Source organism: Equus przewalskii, chromosome 27, assembly GCF_037783145.1.
Source record: "Equus przewalskii isolate Varuska chromosome 27, EquPr2, whole genome shotgun sequence".
Taxonomy (NCBI): Eukaryota; Metazoa; Chordata; class Mammalia; order Perissodactyla; family Equidae; genus Equus; species Equus przewalskii.
The window spans coordinates 41,247,167-41,270,067 of NC_091857.1; the positions used below are offsets into that span (position 1 = coordinate 41,247,167).

At 48.5% G+C, this 22,901-nt stretch overlaps 1 protein-coding gene across 16 annotated transcripts in view; it reads right to left on the bottom strand.

The window, feature by feature from the left end:
* Positions 1–3,856: 3,856 nt before the first annotated feature.
* Positions 3,857–22,901, bottom strand: part of LSS (lanosterol synthase) — a 31,036-nt gene continuing 11,991 nt past the window's right edge. For 3 of the 16 annotated variants that reach the window (XR_011534051.1, XR_011534057.1, XR_011534058.1), the window contains exons 11-22: positions 22,871–22,898; positions 21,175–21,231; positions 20,444–20,515; positions 20,043–20,093; positions 19,218–19,367; positions 18,310–18,406; positions 17,478–17,583; positions 9,670–9,735; positions 9,083–9,163; positions 8,039–8,247; positions 7,040–7,118; positions 3,857–6,387 (exon numbers count right to left, since the gene is read on the bottom strand). Coding sequence is in view for 6 of the 16 variants with exons in the window: in XM_070598003.1 (XP_070454104.1) it covers positions 6,256–6,387; positions 7,040–7,118; positions 8,077–8,247; positions 9,083–9,163; positions 9,670–9,735; positions 17,478–17,583; positions 18,310–18,406; positions 19,218–19,367; positions 20,043–20,093; positions 20,444–20,515; positions 21,175–21,231; positions 22,871–22,898 (1,090 nt within the window). In the remaining 10 variants the exon portion in view is untranslated. Of the gene's footprint in view, positions 6,388–7,039; positions 7,199–8,038; positions 8,248–9,082; positions 9,164–9,669; positions 9,736–17,477; positions 17,584–18,309; positions 18,407–19,217; positions 19,368–20,042; positions 20,094–20,443; positions 20,516–21,174; positions 21,232–22,870; positions 22,899–22,901 lie in introns of all 16 variants that reach the window. The other 13 variants (XR_011534052.1, XR_011534059.1, XR_011534060.1 and 10 more) reach the window with 7 other exon arrangements.

Below are 22,901 nucleotides of genomic sequence, written 5' to 3' on the forward strand. Positions count from 1 at the left end.
GGATAGATATAAGGCTATTTAAAATTTCCATTTCTTCTAATTTCCGTGTAGATAACACCCATGTCTTGAAGAACGCATCCATGTCGTCCATGTTGTGGAATGCTGGCATCTAGTGGTTCACGACATTTCCTTATTAGCCCCTCTGCCTCTGGACAAGCAGATCCAGCCAAGGCAGAAAACCAAAATATTCATATTGCCATGCAAGCAGGGCAAGTGGGAGCAGTGTGATCCAGATGAAGATGGCAGGCTCGGCAGGACAAGTTGGACTATGTCTGCAGGATCTGTAGTGATAGATCCTTTTTTTTCATCCCTGATATAGGTTGTTTTCTCTTACTTGATCAAACTAGAGGCTTGTTAACTTTCTCAAAGCATCACGTTTTGGATGCATTGATCCTCTCCATTATTTTCTGTAACACTGATGTCTACTCTTTTATCTAGTATTTCCTTCCTTCTACTGACTTTGGTTTTAAGATGCTTAAGGGGGACACTTGGATCATTGATTTTAACCTGATTGCAGCCTTCAAATGAAGCCTGTAAACATTTCTCCAAGCACTGCTTTACTACATTCCACAAATTTTGATGTCATATTTTTATTTTCATTCACCTTGAAATGTTTTCTAATTTCCCTTGTGCTTTCATTTTTGACCATAGGTTATTTAGAAGTGTATTGTTTAATTTCCAAATATTTGGGATTTTCTAAATTCTTACTGATTTCTAATTTAATTCCATTGTAGTCAGAGAATACATTCTATGGTTTCAACCCTTTTGAATTTCTTGAGACTGGTCTCATTAGCCAGCATATGGTCTATCTTAATGAACGGTCCACAAGTCCTTGAAAAAAATGTTAGGTGAAGTGTTCTATAAATGCCAGTTACCTCAAGTTGGTTGAAGATTTTGTCTACAGTTGCTGAGAAAAGTATTGAAATCTCCCACTTTATTGTGAATGTGTCTAATTCTCTCTTCAGTTCCACCAGTTTTTGCTTCATATATTTTGAAGCTCGATCGTTAGGTGCACGTACATTCAGGTTTGTTGTCTTCTTGATGAACTAACAATTTTGTCATTAAGTCTCTTTATTTCTGGTACTATTTATTCCTTTTCCTGAAACTACCTTGATATTAATATAGCACTTTTGCTTTCCTATTAGTGTTTTTGTTATATATTTCTCTAAACCTTTACTTTTACCCTGTCTACATCATTATACTTAAAATTTCTGGGGCCAGCCCCGTGGTGCAGTGGTTAAGTTCACGCATCCAGTTTCAACAGCCCAGGGTTCGTGGATTCAGATCCCAGGCGCAGACCTACACACCTACACAGTGCTCATTAAGCCATGCTGTGGCAACATCCCACATAAAATAGAGGAAGACCAGCACAGATGTTAGGACAATCTTCCTCCCACTCACACACACAAAAATAGAAAAAATTAGACTGATGTAAAAAAAAATTCATATGGAGAACATAGATGGGTCATGCTTTTTCATCCAGTGTGACAATCTCTGCCTTTTAACCAGTGTGCTTAGCCTTGTAGAGTTAATAAGGTTCTTTAAATGGTTGGTTATTAGTCTTCAAGGGCTGCCATAGGAAACACCACAGACTGGGTAGCTTAACAGAAATGTAATTTCTCACAGTTCTGGAAGCTAGAAATCCAAGGTCCAGGTGTGGGCAGGGCTGTTTTCTCCTGGGCCTCTCTCCTTGGTGTGCAGATGCCATCTTCTCCATGTGTCCTCACACGGTCTTCCTCTGTGTGTGCACACTCCTGATGGGTCTCTTTCTCCTTATAAGGACACCAGTCCTATCAGATTAGGGCCCCAACCTTATGAACTCATTTAATTTAATTCTCTCATTAAAGGCCCTACATCCACATGCAGTCACATATGAATTTTGGGGGACACATTTCAGTCCATAAGAGTTGGGTTTAAGTTTATTATCTTGTTATTTGTTCTCTGTGTGTCACATCTGTTCTTTGTTCTTGTTTTTCTTGCCTTCTTTTGGATTATTTTACCTCCTTTATTAGTTTACTAGATATACTTCTTTTTTAACTTAGTGGTTTACTCCTGGGTTTATAATAAGTTTATTTATCACAGTCTACCTTTAAATAATGCACTTCATGATGTACTACTTCACATAAGAGGCAAGAATCTCACAGCAGTATACTATCCTCCAACATCCTTTCTGTGATTGTTGTCGTATCTTTTACTTCTCCTTACGTTGCAAGACCATTCCTATTTTTGCTTTTAAACGTTATATTTTGAATAAATTTTTTTAAATGAAGTGTGAAAAGCCTTCTATACTTATCACATGCTTACTGTTTCTGGTGCTCCTCATTCTCTGGTGAAGATGAGTCTATATCTGGAGTCACTTCCCTTCAACCTAAACAACTTAACATTCCTTGTGGGGCAAGGCTACTGGGAAATTCATTCAGCTTTGGTTTGTCTGGAAAAGGTCTATTTGCCTTCATTTTTGTTTTTGTGAACATGGAATTTTAAGTTAACCAGTTTTTTTCTTTCAACACTTTGAAGACGCCCTTCCATTGTCTTCTGACTTGCATTGCTGCTAATGAGAAGTCAGCATCATCCTTATCTTTGTTCACCTGTTTGTAACGTTTCTGTTTTTCTGCTTAACTCTTATTCATCATTGCTTTTCATCAATTTGATTATGACATGCTTTGGAGTGGTTGGTCTTGTTTTTTGGTCCGTGTGATTATTCTGCATCTGTCTGCTGGGCTTCATGATCTGTGGGCATATACATTTCACATTTGGGACATTTCAACCATGACTACTTCACATGTTTTTCTGCTTCCATCCTTCCCCCTTCACTGGGACTCCAATTATACATGTTAGACCACCCACTACGATCCAACAGGTCACCGAGGCTCTGTTCTTTTTAAATCTTCTGGCCACCCACAGGCCATTTTAATACTCGCTTACTCCTGGATGGCCCAAGTGCAGACCATGCTCCTCTACCCAAGAACCACAGGGGCATCAGGGAACATGGTCTCAGGCCCACTGCATCTCACACTCATAAAAGGCCTGGCTGTGGGGTAGGTGTCTGAGGCTGCCTAAAGCCATGTAAACCAGCTGTTCCTGACTTGTCTCAAGCTTGGGTGTCAGACACCCCTTGGGGCAGTGAAGGCTGGAAATCATCTGCTATCAATAATAGTCACCATAAACTAATAGTTGAATTATTTTCACTAAAGAAAATAAGTAACCTGATGTTATCCATATCACCACCATCCTCTTGAGTGAGGAAAGGGGGTCTTTGAGACAACACCAGAAATTCCAAGTGAAAATGCCAGGCATGAAGGTCACATGTCCTCGAGGGGAGCCCAAGTTCAAGAAGTGCTGCCCCAGCGTTCCTAGTAAATTTATCCAGCTCTCCAGAGTTGCATCCTCAGCTACCCATGAGGGGCTTCTCTTGTGGATTCTGCTGTGACCAGATGTCCCATGGAGAGGTGTAGTGAGGAACAGCCCAGACACCCCCTTTCTTATGAGACCCACCCCCACAATCAGTGAGATACACATCTCCTAAGCTACAGGGGTTTTGTCTTACACTCTGAATTTTCCTCTCCAGCTGCCTCCCAGGAAGTTGAGCACTAAATTTGGAGGCCAACAATAGCAAATTAATCAGAACCCCTGGCATGTATCTCATGTCCTAACATCCCTCCCAATCCCATCTGATTTTCCTGCCTTTCTCCCTTTGCCTCATGTTTCTAGCCTTAATTCCTTTTTGAGACAAAGTGAATTACAAATAAAAACTTAGACTGCAGATGGAGATAAAAATAAGTCAAGCTGACCAGTTAGCCTATAATTATTATAATAGCTGAGAGATGAGTGAATGAAGAAGCAACAGTAGGCAGCATTAATTTTTAAAACATTTTTATTGCCTAAATAAAATTTAAATCTATGTAGCAATATTGATTATGTTCAGTAAAGAAAAGTATTTTCTTAGAGATAAGTTTCCATTGTGAGTTAAGTATTTCCAGTTAGAGAATTCCTCAAAGGGTCATCTGAAGTTCACATCATGGTGAATACAGAAAACCTAATATGGCTCCAGAGAAACTTTCCCATAATATTCAAAATCTGTTCCCAATAACCAAAAAGAAAATAATTTGAATTGTTATCCAGGATAGAGAACGTGATTCTTAATCAGGTTGAAGCAAATATTTTCCCCTGAAATAACTGGAGACTCATCCTGCTTATCTTCAAGGAGCTACTCTAGCTCCCTGAAACTGAGGAAGTGGTGGGCCCGCGTCCAATATGATGCCCAAGTGAGTCTCAGAAAACCCCGGATCCAAGACTGATCCCAGGATGAGACAAAACACAATCAAGCCCTGCTCCTGTTTCAGGAAATCAAGTGTCTGTTTACCAGGGGAGCTGGTCAAATAAGTGACTTTCAATAACATTTTCAGTATTAAAGCAAATTTCCATTTCTTTTCCAGGAAATTTGTTTTGTCCAGTGACCTTGCCATGCCCAGGGGCCTTCCAGGGGCAGAGGCCACTGCAAGGAGCAGACATGGTAAAGCACCGTCTGTGCTGCTGCTGCCCAGCTGGGGTGCACATGGCCAAGAAGAGAAGTGTGGGGGCAAACCAGCTGACTGATCCCAACAAGGTTCCTTCAGCCAAAATAAGCCTTGTTTAAAAACGTCTGCGGAAAAGTGCTGACATTCGACAGGCACCCACTGAACCCCGCTACGTGCCACACAGTGGCAGCCAGTGGAGCCGGGGTCCTGCCTGTATACATGTGACCTGGCCCTGCAGGGCTCAGAGCAGACAGCAGCACCACCATGGGGCAGGAGGTCAGTGGAGGAACAGCTCAGGCAAAGGCCCTGAAGCAGGCAAGCCCCAGGGAGAGTCAGGACAGTGCCCAGGGGCCACATGGTGCAAAGCCTCAGCGTGGGCCCTGAAGGGTATGGGCAGGGAATGACAGGGCAGAAGGGCATCCAGGCGGCTCTCTGGCTGTCTGAGGGCAGACAGTTGGCCAGGGGCTGCTGCCAGTCCAGGAGGTAACACAGAAGATCAGCCAACGGAGGGGATGCTGGGTGGGTGAGAAGCAGGGTGGGGCCCTGGGAGTAACGCCAGCCCTGGGTTTTATTCTCATCAAAGCTCCTGGTAACTCCTCACAGCCACATTCCCAGGGAAGCCCTGGAGATCTGAGCCACTCATCCTCGTAGCTTAAAGGCAAATACAGGACCTGGGTTTTCCATCTTGAGCCCCAAGATCATGCATGCCAGGCCAGACAAATTTAGAAGCCAGGGGGAATTCAGAGGTTTACCACCCAAGAGGCATACGCGCCAAAAATCTGGCCCTGATTTGAGCTCAGAGCACAAACTAGGGCATGAGGGTGGGCAGCAGCTGTGAGGGTGCCCTGGGCTGTCACAACTGCCTGGCTGGCTGTGGTGGCTGGTGAGCGGCAGGCTGGGGTGTTCAGCTGTCCCTCACACACAGCAGTATCCCACAGTGGTAACCACTGAACTGCTAACGACCTCTCTTCCTTTGTTACACTTGGCCTCCCACGTGTATTTCTGTCATTACAAGAAGACTACAAACTCAGGAGGTAGGGGTACTGGTGCCCCACAAACTGGCTGAACCGTGATACAGCGTGGGCGAGCTCGAGCTCTGGGGCAGGGTCAGCGTGCCATGTCTAGCTCCCCGCCGTGCAGCCACAAGACACTCAGCAAGTCTAGTCCCTGTTCCTTGCCAAGCCCTGGGTGGCCAGGTGAACAGGGAAGCCCAGCCTCCCCCCACCAGGCTGTTCAGAGAAGCCAGTACATCCCTTAGCCCAACTGACAGAAGGCACAGGAAGAGGCGGCCTGGGGGCAAGCCCAGCCCAAAACCAGCACCAGGCCGGACATGGATGAGGCACAACTGCTCATCTCCCCAGAACTCAGCGACTGGTCAAGAGGCCCTCCGAGCCCCATATCCATGGTGAGAACAGGTACCACGCCTTCTCCGGTGTCGGTTCATCTTGTTCCTTTCCTCACCTGAGCCCAACAAGCTATTCTCAGAACTAAACCTATGATGAAAATCAAGTGTCTAGAGCCACCAGCCCCACCTCTGCCACAGGCTTGGTCCCAGGCCTCACTCTTGTGCAAGTGGACAGTGAAGGGCACTGGACAGCTGGGCAGGGCAATGGGGGGCTCCACAGCCTGGCCAAGATGCCCAACCTTGCCTGAAACTTGCATGATGGCTGCTGCTCAGCAGCCCCACCGGATGCCTGTGCCCAGCCCCCCCCCCCCCCAGGCTCCCACAGGTGTGCTCTCAAGGGTGGCCGACAAGGCCACTCTCAGGGTACAGGCGGGAGAAGCGGCCGAGGACCCAGATGGGGAAGACGTTCCTGTAGCTCGTGTAGTGGATGGCACAGGACTTGTTGAAGACCCCATTCATGTTGTCCTGAAAGGACACAGGGAAATAAACACAGAGCCTCCAGCAAGCATCTGAGGGGCTCCCTGAACCAAGACCCTGGCTGGAGGATTGGCCGGCTAGGGGGACATCAGGGCAGGAGAGCCTCAGCAGGCGGTCCTCCTGCCCTGCATCAGTCACAGTGCCACCATCCCAGCCCTCAGACCCCTGGCCCTGCAGCAAACCCTTCAGCCTGGGTGACCAGCCCCTCACAGCCACATCAACCCCTGACTCATCCAAGAGGAAAGGGTCAGCTTCATGTAACCCTGTGCCCTCATGCCCCCAGGGACAGGCGGAGTCTGCCTCCCACACTTCTGCATAGTGAGGGGCCATCCGGCAGAGCCCAAAGATGTCCTGGCCTGTGGCCTCTCCCCGTCCAGCTCTTCCCCAGCACCACTAGCCCTGCCCCAAGCCAGTGCTCCACATGCAAACAGTTCAGGACCTGGGGACCTGACCACCCATCACAGATTTGCTTCTAACACAGCCCACTTGCTGGTAGTGTTTATGAATCTCAAACTCCCAAAGTTAAAACCCTACCTATAAGCACCGCATGAGGGACATGCGGGCACGGTGGGACGTGAAAATGTTTGTGCAAACTGAGGTCAGTGCTGGGCCTTGAGCTCCTCAGACCCCTATAGCATACCTGGGGCCAGTCGCCATTGGGGAGCTGTTTTCTAAGCAGACAGCTGACTCCTTTCTCCAGGGCCGCTACACCAGGATGCCTGGGGGAGGAGGCATTGAACACGCCCATCAGCTCTCTGGATGAGACCACCTCTGGCTGCAGCCAAAACTGTGTCCTCACCTGCATGCAGCCACACATGAGGACACAGATGGAAAAACTGTGTCAAGATGAACAAACCTAAACCGACATACATGTCAGGAACGTCAGAACACTAAGGCCCTCCCCGGCTATCTTCCCAGACACCCTGAGAGGGGAAGACATAGCGAGTATGGAGGTGAACAGGCCAGTGGGGAGCCCCATAAACACGGCCAGGTGAGGCCCTGCCCGCAGAGACCTGCCCCAGCGGCCCCTGCCATGAGGTTCTGCCCTTCTGCTCCCTACCAGGAGGAGGCCAAGCCCTGTGCCCACCCCACCCCACTGGCCCTAGGGGCCCTTTGAGGGTCACGAAAGCCACATGTGCTAATCCTCGATCATCCTGGCAAGGGATGAGACACCGGAAGGATCAAGGGTTCAGGATGGAGTACAAGCAAGCTTGGCTGTGGGAGGTAGACTGTGGGCTGGTCCCCGACACCCCGACCCTGGGGGCCCCCCAGAGACTCTGCTCCTGCTCCTGCTCACACTGACCTGGCCCAGCTTTGAAGGAGTTTTAGGAAGATTCCCAAAATGGCTCCAAACCCAACAGGGCAGCACTGACTGGGACACTATGCAGGTATGTGCACATATCTGTGTGCCATGCCTCACACTGTTCACCACCTCATCTCCCTGCTATCACTGTGGGGTCGGCCTCTTCTAAAAGGTGAGCCTCTTGGCAGGACCCACTTGTTGGGACAGACCTCCCACCCTGCCCCAGGAATCAACCTATGGGTGTGGCCCTGCAGGCCTCGCCTCCTCCCACCCCTGCACTCAGAGCTTGGCTGTCCGCACCCCACCAGGGCACCAGGCTCAGTGTCCCGTCTTCACCTGACCCCATGGCTCAGGAACTGTCTCGTCGCCCCCACCTGACAGCCATCAGACCCATCAGGGCCCAGCATGTGTTGTGGATCTGGGACTCGGCACTCTGCACATAACACCGCTGCTCACAAGACTCAAAGTTCTCCCCCCAGCCTCCGTCCGCCATCTGCTGGGACAGCAAGAAGTCGCAGGCCCGGGAGACCTCTGTACAGGCAGCCCTGTAGGGACCAGCAAGACACGAGACACCATCACACTGGGGAGGATCCTGGGCCCCCTGGATTCTTGCCCTGGCCAGGCCTCCTTGGGGTCGAGGGGAAGGGTGCGTGGGGGGGCAGCCTGCACTCCATGTGATGTGAAGGGCAGAGAGACACCTGCCTCCCAGGGTTGTTGGGAGGATAAAGTTGTAGCTGCAGACGGCCTCTCTGACGTGACCACCCCACTAAACATCTGCCTGGCAGCGCAGAGCTGTGTGAGGCAGCTGCAGACGGCCCAGACCTGTGCCTCCTCCCTCCTCTCAGCACAGGTCAGGGAGCTTCGGAGAGCAGTGAGGCAGCACCTCAGCCAAGCACCTTTAACACACACAGGTGCTACCAACTCGTGAGGCAGGAAAAATTTTCAACCTGGTGAGTCATACGTTTTCTGGAATACTCATCTTAGCTACTGTTTAAAAAAATGTAGGGGCCAGCCCCATGGCCGAGTGGTTAATTTCATGTGCTCTGCTTCGAAGGCCCAGGATTTTGCCGGGTTCGGATCCTAGGCACAGACATGGCACCGTTCATCAGGCCACGGTGAGGCGGTGTCCCACATGCCACAACTAGAAGGACCCACAACTAAAATATACAACTATATACCGGGGGGATTTGGGGAGGAAAAAGAAGAAGAAAAAAAAAAGACTGGCAACAGTTGTTAGCTCAGGTGCCAATCTTTAATTAAAAAAATTTTTTTTAAAAAGTAAAAACACCCCCAAATCAAACATCACAGAAAGAAACACCCCCAGGGGAGCATTATACTGGGAAGACTCCCATCCCGCTGGGGGCAAATGCCTGCACTCACCCGTCGCGGTAGGTCTGCCCCATGCAGGCGAAAGCTTCCAGCCCAAACCAGGTGCCATAGGTGAAGCAAACCCCCCAGGAGCTAGAGGAAGACAAAGGGGAAACGGAGCCTCAGCTCTCTAGTTCTCGTCAGAACGGGCGTGCACAAGGGTGGGCTTGCGGCAACACCCTTCAGCATGGGCCATGCCGTGGTTTTCAAGAAACACATCCACATGGCCTCAGCAGGCCACACATACTCCAGTGCCTAAGCTTTAAGGCCACATAAGACAGACCTGCCCAACCTGGCCCTCAGGGTGCAGCTCCATCTGCTGGAACCAACAGGCAGATAAGAACTGGCCCAAACCCAGAGGAAGGAGGTGAGTAAGCACAGACACAACAATAAGGCATCGGGTACCCATCCCTTGGCCAGACCACTTTTAGCACCATGCTCAGCAATGACCACAGGGTGAAGGCCAGGCATTCAAAAAGGAACAGGCCCACCAGCTCACTGCTGGCAGCTCACTCCCAGGGACTCCCGGTGTAGCAGAAGCACACAACTGAACATCACGAGAGCGCAGAGACTACCCCACCACACAGGAGCTCACTCACCCTTCCCAGGAGCCATCAGCCCTCTGCTGCTGCCGACAGAACTCCAGGCCCCGCTCCAGGGTCTCCCTGCAACACGAAGATGGCCCACTGAACCTTCTGGCAAAACAGCAATTTACCCATCCCAACTCCACCCATTCTACGGTCTCAAAATAATGAGTGTAGTCTCCCTTATAAAAATATGTAAAAATCAACGCTTCAGAGAAGAGATACAAGGGTCAAAGAAGCAGCAATCACAGGACACAGGAGGGGAGAAGCAGACTGGCAGTTACAGAAACGCAAGAGGAAAGTAACACCTCAGGGCAAACCCTGGTAGAGGCAGCAACAAACAGGACCAGCATCACTGAATGCCATGTCAGGGACACAGACTGAGTAAATCCTACAAAATGAAATTTAAAAAAGAAATAAAAAGTTAGAGAAAAAATGATAAATTTAGAGGACAAAGAAGATCCTAAAGTCTGACTAGTACTTCTGAAGAATACCTGGTTCTCTGAAAAAGCTAGAGTCAAGGTACAGACACAGACTCGAAGGGGACTCCCCGTGGCCCCTGCCTTCAGGTGCTCACCCCTGTGTCACATTCCCCTTGAGCGAGGGCAACACCTGTGACTTGATTCTAACCAACAGATTACTGCAAAGCTGATGGAAGGTCACCTCCGTGACAATGTCACGTGGGCAGTCAAGTCTCCATCTTGCTAGCAGACCCCTGTCTCTACTGAGTCTCTCCCTTGCGGGCTTTCATGAAACCACCACAGAGATAGGCCACATGGGAAGAAACTAAGGGTGGCCTCCAGCCAACAGCATGGAGATGGGGCCCTGAGGCTGTCAATCTGCAAGGAGTGGAAACCAGCCAACAACCACATGAGCTCAGAGCAGATGCTTCCTTAGCTGATGCTCAGACAAGACCCAGTCCTGGCCAGCGTCTTCACTGCAGCCTGGTAATATCCTGAAGCAGAGGACTCAGCCAAGCCATGCCTGGATTCCTGACCCACAGAAAACCGCAAGGTCATCAAAGTGTGTTGCTTCAAGCCAACCAAGTGTGTTGTAACATCATTCCTCAGCAATAGATAACTAATACCACAACCGAAGGACAAGGACAAGTGAGTAATATCAGGAATAAAGAAGTGATATGACTGTAGGGTCAGTGGAAATTGAAAAGTAAGAGAAAATAAGAAAACTTTGTGCAGTATGTTTGAAAACAGACAAAATGTACTGATTACTAAGAAAATCAACTTATCAATACTGCCTCAAGAAGAAATAGCCTGAATAGTCCCATAACTACTAAAGATATGAGTCAAAAAATGTAAACTTTACCAAGAAAAAGAACTGCAGGCCCAGAAGTTTTATAAGTGAATTCTACTAAATTATCAAGAATAGTCCCTCTAATCTTACACAGACTTTTCTAGGGAATAGGAAAGTAAAATTTTCAGGCTATTCATTAACGGACATGGATGCCAAAATTCTAAACTAAATATTGGAAAACTGAATATAGTAGAGACATACCAATACTAAGTTAAGTTTATCCCAGAAATGCAAAGGTGTTTTAACATGAGGAAAATCTACAATAATCATCTATAACATTAACAGGTAAACAAGATAAATATATAATCATCTCAACAGAGAGAGGAAAATCATCTGCTAAAATGCAACACTCCTTCACAATGGAGGGAAAAAACAACTTTGTAAATTAGGAAAAGAACTTTGTTAACCTAAGAAGGGGTAACTACCAAAAACCTACAGTAAATACCATTCTTAATGGAGAATTATTAGAAGCATTCCTCTTTAAAATCAGGAAATACGACAAAGATGCCACCATTACCACTTCTGCTAAGCACGATACTATAGGTCTTAGGGCAGTAGAACAAGAAAACAAACTACAGGCCACCCTCCCAGGGCCTGAGGGAAGGGGAAGGATGCGCAAGCAGGGCACAGAACATTTTGAGAGCAGCAAACTACTCCCTACAATATCTTTTTTGTTTTGTTTTTTTAAATCATCTGTTGCACCAGGAGGGAAACTGGAATTTTTTTTTTTAGCTAGGAAAGATCTGCCCTGAGCTAACATCTGTTGCCAATCTTCCCCTTTTTTTTGTTCTCCCTAAAGCCCCAGTAGAGTTGTGTACCCTAGTTGTAAGTCCTTCTAGTTCTTCTATGTGAGCCACCACCACAGCATGGCTACTGTCAGACAAGCAGTGTGGTTCTGAGCCCAGGAGCCAAACCCAGGTCGCTGAAGTGGAGTGTGCTGAACTTTAACTGTCAGACCATCAGGGCTGGCTCCTACTTCATATGATAGAGTAACAACAGATACATGTCATTATTCATCTGTCAAAACCCATGGGATGTACAACACAGAGTGAACCTGAATGTAAACCAGACTTTGGGTGATAGTAATGTATCAATGCTGGCTCAGGAACCGTTAAAAAAACATACCAAACTCATCAAGATGCTAACAACAGGGGAATGGGGTTGGGGAAGGAGTGGATAAACAGAAACCCTCTTCTCCATTTTTCTGTAAAGCTAAAACTCCTCTGTAAGATAAAGTGTATTAATTTTTTTACATTTAGCAAACTGTCTAGCTATAAGATCAATATTAAAATCAACTGCAGAGAATTCTGGGATGGTGGCAGAGCAGGAAGCACTGGAGTCCATCTCCCCACCTGGAGAGCCATAACTGCAGAATCCGTCTAAGGTAACAATTTTGGAATTCTGGAATCTGTTGAAGGCTTGCAACTTCCAGGGAAAGACTTGGAGGATAAATTGCAGTCAATTTGGGTCAATTTCAGCTCTTAGCAGAGTAGCAGCTACCCATCCCCCTCCCCCATCCTGAAAGGCAACTGTGCACGTGTTCCTGGAGCAGCTTGCACACAGTCTGCAGGACCTTGTGTGTGCAAAAGGACCCTGTTCTCCAAACACTGGGGATCTTGGCTCTGATGCTGCTTCTGATCACAGAGGTGCACACAAGAGGCTTGAGACCAAGGTTGCAGCCCCTCCTCTCATTGTTGCAAGCCCCTCCCCTTCTGGCTGAAGTGACTTCCAAGAGACATTTTAAATGCCGTTCATAGCAGCATTATTCATAATAGCTAAAATGTAAAAGCAACTCAAGCAGCCATCAACAGATGAATGGATAAGCAAAGTGTGGTATATCCATACAATGGAATATTATTCAGCCTTAAAAAGGAAGGAAATCCTGCAATATGCTACAACATGGATGAACCTTGAGGACATTATGCTAAGCAAAATAAGCCAGTCACAAAAATACAAATACTGTATGATTTCACTTACATGAGTAACTTAGAGGAGTTAAATTCATAGAGACAGAAAGTAGAATAGTGGGTGCCAGGGACTGGGGGCAGTGTAGAACGAGGAGTTAGTGTTAACAGGTATAGAGTTTCAGTTTTGAAGAGTTATGGGGATGTGTGTTGGTGATGGTTGCACAATTATGTGAGTGTATTTAATACCACTGAGCTGAGTGCTATTTAATACCACTTAAAAACAGTTAAGATGGTAACTTTTATGTTACATATATTTTAACACAATAAAAAATAAAAAATCAATAGCCTAAGAACGCATGAGTCCACAAAAATGAGTAAGTAAAAGTAAATAAAGAAACAGAGGCAAAGGAAAAGCTCTCAGTAGACCGCCATCTAATAATATGGAAGGACAGTTTGCAACCATCCTATGAGTAACTGCTTCAGGCAAGAATCATCAGCAGATGCTAAAACTAGCGGGTAGAAGATTGATAAGAAACAGCATATTTACATAATCCAAAACTTTCTCCTCACAAAGAAAAAAGTAGTAGCTTTATAGCAGAGAAAACTAGTCATCACCTTAATCAAGGGGTCAAAGTTGACGTGTGCTTTCTGATGTGATGCACTGAGAAGTCCTCACCACTTTTGTGATTTTCCTGACCAACTATGTAATTTCCTTACCTGACTCTAATCACGAGGAAACATCAGAAAAACACACATTGAGGACATTCTACAAAATAACCTGCCATACGCTTAAAAAATGTTATCAAACAAAGAAAGACTAAAGAATTGTTCCAGGTTAAAACAGAGTAATATATGACAATCAATGCAATGATCTTGGATTAGATCTCAAGGAAAAATTTTGCTATAAAAGACATCATTGGGACAACCAGGATAATTTAAATAAGGTCCGTAGATTAAATAATGGTATTATATCAATGTTAATATTGTGACTCATATTTACATAAGATAATATCCTTGTTAAGAAATACCAAAGTATCTGGGGATTAAGGTACATCACATTTGCAACATATTCTCAAATTGTTCAAGAAAAAGTACATATGGGACGGAATATGATGAAGCAAATATAGTAAAATGTTAACAATTGAAGAATCTAGGTAAGAGGTGAACAGGAGAGCTTTTAACTACTTTTATAACTTCTCTGCTAAGTTTGAAATTAAGGGAGAATTCAAGTCAATGTAGTAAAGATGGAATGTTCCATATATGCAGTGTTAGAGTAACTGGCTACCTCAAACTATATCTCAAAAACTCTCCCAGATAAAAGTTTTAATATAACGAATTAGACTACTTTATTTAAAACTTAAAAACTTCTGGGGCCAGCCCGGTGGCACAGCAGTTAAGTTCACACATTCTGCTTTGCTGGCCCGGGGTTTGCCGTTTCAACTCCCAGGTGTGGACCTACACACTGCTTGTCAAGCCATGCTGTGGCGGGCATGCCACATATAAAGCAGAGGAAGATGGGTATGGATGCTCAGGGCCAGTCTTCCTCAGCAAAAAGAGGAGGATTGGCGGCAGATGTTAGCTCAGGGCTAATCTTCCTCAAAAAAAAAAAAAAGAAAACTAAAAACATGTCCAAACTCTCTAAAGAGATAAAAAAGCAAAGTAATTGGGGAAAAATATCTGTAACATAAGATACAAAATTACTTACTGTGCTTAAATACATAAGTAAAACAGAAAAATCCTAGCGACAAAATTGGAAAGGGTAAGAATGCAAATTCATATGTGAAAGAAGAAACAGAAATGACCTATAAACACCCAGAAAAAAATATTGTAGCTCAGCAGTCTCCAAAGAAATGGACATAAGTAACTCGACCAGAAAATCTTCATTATGCACCTTCCAAAGCAGTGACTTTTACAAGATAACAATAGTTATTCTGTGCTTATCACGTGCCACACAATCTCCCCCTGCTTTTGTAGCATCAACCCTGCCAGCTCCACAGGGCCGTCTATGCCCCCATTCAGCAAGGGGAGACGCCCAGAGAGGTGAAGTGACTGGGCCAGGACCACACAGCCAGGAAGGGGCAGAGTCAGGGGGGTCTACGCAGGCAGGCTGACCCCAAGTCCACGTGGCTCTAGGGAATAATAACGGTCCCAAACAAAGATTTGACAACAGGATACTGGTTAAAGTTAAAATGAGGAAAAGCTGGAAATAACAATGAAAATTTAGAAATAACCAAAAGGCTATTGGGTAAGTAAAATAATGAAATTCCTGTAACCATCACAACTCCTGTTGGAGGAGAATGCTAACTGACACGGGAAGTTACCTACTTGCAGAAACCTCACCAGTTACGAAAAAGACACAGCCCAGGAATGGTCACAGCAGTGTGTGATCACACTGTAACATCACAGTCTCCTTAGGGGTGATGGGGAATGACTTGCTTTCTTCTTTGCATTTTTCTGCATTTTCCATGTCTCCTTCAAAGAGCATGCTTTACTTGTATTATAATTCTTGAAAAGGTGATTTATTAAGAAGAAAGGGCAATTCTGTGAGGGTCTCACTAATGACAAGTTGTGCCCAGAAAAAAGGACCACAGATCGACTACAGCACAGCATGCGGCTGGGGACCGCCAGGCCTGGGTGACAAAAGGACGACTAGACACAGTGCCCCCTTGTGGCTGCACCACCCACCAGAACAGAAGGAAACCAGGAAAAACAAAACTAGAAAATCCTCTAATATTTTTGGAAATAAAACAGCATACTCCTAAATAACTCATGGTCCAGAGAAGAATTCACAATAGAAATGGAAAACAATTTTAATTGAATGATATATCAAAACTTATTTATCGACTTAAGTGCACATTTAGAAAGAAAGCCTCACAATCATTTATGTAAGTATCCATTTAAGTTAGAAAAAGAAATAAAGTAGAAAGAAATTAAGAAAGAGCAAAAATTGATGAAATCAAAAATAAACACATTCAAAAGTAAATAAATGTATACTAGATAGAATCAAAAACTAAAGATGGATTTTTCAAAAAGATTAGTAAGACTGATGAACTATGAGTGACGAACAGACCGAGGTAAGCCACTGTCAGGAAGGAAAATGAAGACAGACTCATGGCTGTTGAAGACGACCCTGAACAGCTCTGTGCCAGTCAACACAAAATCGAGCTGAAACAGAAAAATCCCCAAAACAGACACAAAAATAAATAGAAGAAAATCTACAGTCCTGTAACTAGTAAAGAAATTGAACTCCTGATTAAAAATTAAAAACTTTTCCTCAAAGACCACTCTAGGCCCAGCTGGATTCTCCAGTGAATTTTCCTAAGCACTTAAGGCAGAAATAACACAAATCTCACAAACTCTTCTAGAAAATATTTCCAACTCATCTCATGAGTCCAGTATGACTGTCGCAGGAGAACCTTATGAGGACATTATAAGAAAGGAAAGTTACAGACCAGTTTCTCTTATAACCACAGCTGTAAAAATCCTAAACAACATACTTCTCAAATTGAATCCAACGATAGACAAAAGGAAAGCACATCATGACCAAGCTGTGTCTACACCATGTTGACCATGAAATGATGGAATCACACCAGGATGAGGGAGAATCTGTGAAAACCGCACAGGGGTGTACCCCACAACACAGCAAGCCCACTCCTAAGTCCATGTTCCATGAGAAATGCATACCTCTGTGCCCCAAAAGACAAGCATACAAGTGTTCACAGCAGAACGATTCATGACAAGCACAAGAATAACCTGTGGCCTCTGCACTCCAGACATGCCGACAGCACGAGAAGGGTAAACTGCCGCTCCACCAGCTGCCTGCTCAGCCTCACGAGCATGAGGCCGAGAGGAGGCAGCCAGACCTGGGAGCCCCACTGTAGGATTCCACTTGTGCAGGATCCAAGTGGCTCCAAGAGACCTAGGAGGGGAGCTTCTGGAAACGTGTGTTTGCCTGATGAGGTCACACAAGTGTCCATGTCATGATGACTCGTCTGGCGAAACATGCAGGATCTGTGCACTTCTCTGTGCAAGTACCAGACGTCAATGGGAAAGGTTTATTTAAAAACTATTTAGGAGCCGGCCCAGTGGCATAGCAATTAAGTTTGTGCGCTCCACTTCAAGTTCCCAAGGTTCACAGGTTCAAATCCTGGCCACAGACCTACGCACTGCTCATCAAGCCATGCTGTGTATCAAGCCAAGCCACATATGTGGGCAGCGTCTCACATAGAAAACAGAGGAAGATTGGCACAGATGTTGGCTCAGGGACAGTCTTCCTCACCAACTAAATAAATAAATGAAAACTACTATTCATCTGGACATAGGTGGAGTTGGGGGTACGTATCTTTTTTTTAACATTAAGATGTGAACAATTATTTGTTTTTGTGTTATAACTGTGCTACCTGAGCCCCCAGCACATATTGACACATCACAGGGATTCAGGAGCATAAGTGAGTTTTACTCCATGGAGTCCCCTGGCTGTGAGCAGCCTCCCACGCCAGCATCTAAGCTAGAGAACAGCCTGGTCTCAGTGCCAAGCTTGGCAGTGCCTGAGCTGGTGGTCCCCGTGGCTGAGTGACCTCATGTCTCTGCCAAGGCCACCCCTACCTGATCTCCTCCGGCCTGTGGTCCGGGAAGTGTTTGTGGAAAACTTTCAGCGCCTGCATCACGGCCGAGGTGCACTCCACATACGTATAGTCAATCATGATGTCCCCTGGGAGAGGGAAGCAAGGATCAAGGTGCGTGAGCTTCACCTTGCCCACCGAATTTGGCAGGTCAGGCCAAATCATGATGAACAAGAGGGCCATAATGTGCAGAGGCTGTACGACACATTGAGAGCCTGACCGTCCTCCATAGGAAACCAGGAAGGTATCACCATGGGACTGCTGGGCCAATGGGAGGGTGAAGGAGAGGCGCACAGCAGAGCAGCACCCCACCCTAAAAAGCCCTCCACTGGAACATGTTTGACAGCTATAGGAGCAAGACAAATGGGGCCCCGGGTGGAGGGGTGCAGGAGCACACAAAGGCAGACCAGGGTAAAGAACCTGACTTTGCAGACCAGAGTCATGACATACAGTGTAAAGGACACAAGGCCAGTGGGTCCCCCCGACACCTCCCTGCGAGGTACCCTGGGCTGCATGAGGAAGGCTCAGAAGACAGGGCAGCCTCCACAGAGGACAGAGCTGGAGCCGGCCCAGGCTCAGACCGGAGATCCAGGTGTGAATCCCACCAAATCCTTCACCAACCACAGCTTTTCCATCCACAACCAGGAAATACTACCACTACCCATGGAAGTCAAGGAGCACAGAAGTCTCCGGCGCTTGGGAGCTCCTTAAAGGATCTGCCATCACCTGCTAGTGTCTTTGTTGGCACTGCCCCCAGCCAGGGGAAAGAACTCAGGGCTCTGGGTCTATGCACCACATACTGCCCGACCACTCACCAAAAACCTCCGAGGGGTTCAGCAGCTCCAGCAAGAAACCCCCACGCTTGGTCTCGTAGGTGGCAAACCCTCCATCGGGATTTCTCATGCTCAGCAACTAAAACCAGAGAGAGAACATCCGGAGAACTGAGCATGTGTGGGAGCCCCCATGCTGTGGAGCTTGCTAGAAGCACCCCAAGGCTAAGAACCAATGGGACAGGAATGGGGAACAGGGAGCTGGTTTTCATGTTAAGCCAAGACCCTTGGGTGCCCAGAAAGTGGACTGCAACCATTATCAATTGGTACTCCATGAGTGACCATCTGGAACACACGCTACTCGTGCATGCTTGCACATTTATAAATCATGTAAGTACTGTCGAACTATATGACCTCCATTATAAAACATTCGCAAAAACTGGATGTGCTAAAAGGATTTTGCAGAAAAACAAACAGAAGTTCTCATCTTTTCTTCAGGCAGCCAGCGGAGACTGCCAGCCCTCCCCAGGAAGGCCCATGGAGAGTGACCAGGTCTGCGAACCTTTGGAACCAGAGAGAAAACTCGGGAGCTGCAGCAGTCACCCCTTGGCCAGAGTCTATCCTGGGCCCTCCCCACCCCAGGGGCTCTCCCCACCCCCAGGGCTGCCGGCTTGCACACCCATCAGGGAAGCACAGGGCTTGTGTACGCACTCACACAGGGCCTCCTGCTGGCCCAGCACAGTTCACAGTTCTCCAAACAGGTGCCATCAGAGGACAGGCCCCCCTCTGCCCAACTCGGAGCATTTGCCCAGAGCCCGTGGGCAGTAGAGGCAAGTGCACACCTCCCAGGCAGCGCTAACGAGACCTGAGGGTTTGTGGTGGGGTGGCTGGGATTTCTGCATGTACAGCACCCTCAGTGCCCAGGACCAGAGCCCCTTGCCCAGCAGCCTCACCACAGCGACAGCATCAAAGAGCTGCTCTCGTTGGACATGCTCAGTGACAAAGGGACACTTTTCCTGCAGGAGAAGGATGGACTTCAAAGCCTCAGCTGTGCAGTCAGCAACAATCCAGCCACAATCCAGCGTGCTGAAGGGGAAACCACCCTGGAAGGTGAGGGACCTGTAACTGCTAGGGCAGAGGGCCAAGCCCACATCCTGGTCTTCAGTCCACCCAAGACCCAAGGCCACGGCACCTTCTTCACTCGTGCAGGGCCACAGTTCGGGCAGAGGCCCGTCCACCATGAAGGTGTGACCACAGCCCCAAGCCACACACATGCGGACAGGCCTCCGGTTTCTAGCACAAGGACCCCCACAGGGCTACAGCCTCTACCCATCACCACCTTTAGACTCCACTGCAGGGTGGGCACAGGAAAGGTCCACAGGCCCCCTCCTGACCCACTGTGAGAACGCAGCCATGGCTGTGTCCACACTCTCACGCACAATGGAGGAGGAGCTGCCGTTTCTTCCCTTTGCCCGGCCCCCTGTCACTCTAATTTTAAGTTCTTATAGCTTATTTAACATCTGTCCATGTTGCTGTCTGATCTGTCTGCGAGGCAGACACATGTGTGCACACAGCATGTGATGTGGCTGCATGCAGAAGCCCCACACGGCTCAGCTACCTCATTCGTACACAATTCCTCAGTTGGGGATATCTTGGGGACATTGGTGGAACCCCACACCATGTGTCTACCAGAATAGGAAGCCCCAAGAAGCCAAGGGAAGAGCCTCCTCGAAGGCAAGGCCCAGCTAACTGGGGCAGGTGGGGTTGGCCTGCGGTACCTTGTTCATCTGGCGATAATACTTCTGGTAGTTGGGGGGGTTGTCTGGGATCTAGGCAGCATCCAAGAGGCACATGTGGGAAGTAAGAGGAGAGAATACGTCACTACTGTACACAGACATCAGTGCAGGGAGGGGCCAGCACAGCAGGATGTGGGGGACACAGTGCTGCTACCGTCTCGCCCGCCATCAGTGCCAGAAGAGACCCTCAAGGCATCACCCATGCAGCCCACCACCCACAGCCCCCACCCACTGCAGGGGAAACACGACCAGGGCTCACCCTGAGCTGGAGAGGGCAGGGTGAGGGGGCAGAGGGCGGACGCAGGGAGGAGACACCCCTGCCAGTGGGAGGTCTCCCTCAGAATCCCACCCTGCCTCCAGGGATAAGACAGACTCAGCCTCACCTGTGAGATCCGGAGAAACTCATGTGCCTTCTGCAGGCAGGATGAAAACTCGGGCCTGTGTTGTGCACCTGCCTGGAAGAGAGAACAGAGGCTGAGGTGCTCCCTGGCACAAGCCTGCATGGGTGAACTGGCTCCCAGATGATCCTGGTGACATCTTGCCACCATTGGGAACCAGGAGTAAACCCACCCAAGTCTTGGGGTGTTTGGGTTTCTGCCAACAAGTCCAAAAGACATGATGGAGAAATGAAGTGAGCAGAAGACATAGTCCACCCCACACCTGCCCCAACCAGTGCCCAGAGGTGCCTGTCCATGTAAGGCAGGCACTCACCAAGCACAGACCCCTCCTCAGGGCTCTCCAGAATCCCACCAACCTCATTCCCACCAGCATAAAAATACATTCTCACTCCTCTCTAGTATGTACTCAGAAGTATTTGTAACAAGCAGCGTGAGTACTGAAAGGAGCCTGGAGCCCACTCCCCCTTCTGAAAACCCCACTGTCCTGCCTCCTTGGGAATAGCCTTCACAAGGCTCCCTGCTCCTGAAGCCTCTAAGCCAGCCCACCACCCACAGCTGCCGGTGGGACCGCTGCCTCGGTGGGACTATTGCCAGAGGCCTCAGAGCCCAGGTAAGCGAAGAGTCAGGGTCCACATTGCCAGGTCTGTGCTGGGTGCAGGGTGAACACACAACAAGGTCAGCTGGAGGCTCAGGAACCAGGAAACAGAGCCACGTACCTCCAGCATTGCCTGGATGGCGAATGCTGTGTCCCAGACCTGGGAGCCGTTAGTGCCCTGTATGGAAAGAATGAGTCATTACAGCATCTGCTGCAGCATCCTCCCACCCACCCACTGCCTCCTGGGATCTGACAGGAGCATGGGACACCGAGAAGGGGTCTAGGGGCTCCCGCCAGCTCCTGCAAAGAGATGGGAGCCCAGGTGACTCCTGAGCCCAGGCTCTGGGCTCTGTGTACTCCGCAAAGCCCTCGAGGGCCTGAGAGGGGTTGGTCCTACAGGTGGACGCAGGTCAGACAGCCCCATCTGCCTTTACTAACCCTAACCCTAAGCAGCCAAGACAGGACTCAGGGCACTTCTAGGATTTGTACGACTACCACTTGTGGCCTCTACTGCCCACACCCACTGACAGCCTTGCGCCCCAGTCACAGTGGCAACCAGAAACACCCCCAGCTTCCAAGGACACTTAAAGGTGGTTGGGCCTGGCTGACGCCTTGACAAGGCTAGGAAGGCCCCCCTCAAATCCCACCCTGGGAGCCTGGTTCATTGGTCAACACTCTAGTCCCATCAGAACAGCAGAGGCCAAACCCCAGTGAGGTAGAGCTGGACAGTGACAGACATGCAGATGATGGGGATGGGGCACAGACCACCCAGCAGCATTAAGGGGGCACCAGACATCATGGCCTTGCAGGACCACATGTGGGAAGAACACACAGCCTAGCCAAAAGAAACCTGACCCAGATCAAGCCTCAGGGTCTAACCACCAGTTTGCAGAAAATACAGGGCCCAGAGGAAGCAACTAGTCAGATCCAAATAGACACCTGAGGGAGAAATCATCCAGGAAGGAAGGGCGCTCAGGGGACAGCTGGGCCTGCCCCAAAGGGCCCAGTGGCCTGTGTGACCTGAGGACATTGCTGGAGGCTCTGCATTTGCACATTGAGCCAGGTGAGTGACAGCAAACCCCCACAGGTTGGCCCTACGGCTTCCAGGCTTGCTGCCCCCAGGGCCCCTGTAGCCAGGACCGTCCTGCGATCTGGCACCCCCACCCTCAGGGTCACACACAGGAAATAAGCCAGGGTGGGGGGTGACGGTACCAGAACATCATCTCCAACATCAGAATGCTGGGAATTAGCCAAACAGTACAAAGTCGTGGAAGAGCCTATGTGGAGAACGATAATGTGGGACTGCATCTCAGAACTGGGGGATGCAGGCCACGAGCCCTTAAAGGCGGGTGGCTCCGCAGGTGCTCGGCTCAGGGGCCACAGAGGGCATGGGTTCTCCTCCCACCCAAAGCCTCCTGCCCTCTGCTGGACAGGTGCAGTGTGCGAGCCCTGAGGTCAGCTGTCCTGCAGCAGAACTGGGCTGGCCGAGCAAGAATCACTGTGTGACATGCGTCCCCTCCTGACCCGCAACTCTGAACTGCTTTGGTTTACAGACTGCTCCACTCCCACAGGGTAACTGCAGACCCTCAGCTCCTCTATGACCCCTCTGGGGCTTCTTGGAATCCCTACCAGATGGCACACACCCAGAAGAAGCCCAGGGGTGCCCACTCAGGTGCAGGACTGAGGGGACTTGCAACTGCCCACCTCACATGGCCAGAACTTGCAAGGACTGATCTTTGAATCTTAAGCCCCAAAGCAGGAATGGTAGCAAGGGAAGCCCCAAAGCAGGAATGGCGCCGAGGCCCTGCCGTGCTTACCTGCATTTTCATGCCGTCAAGGCCCAGCCTA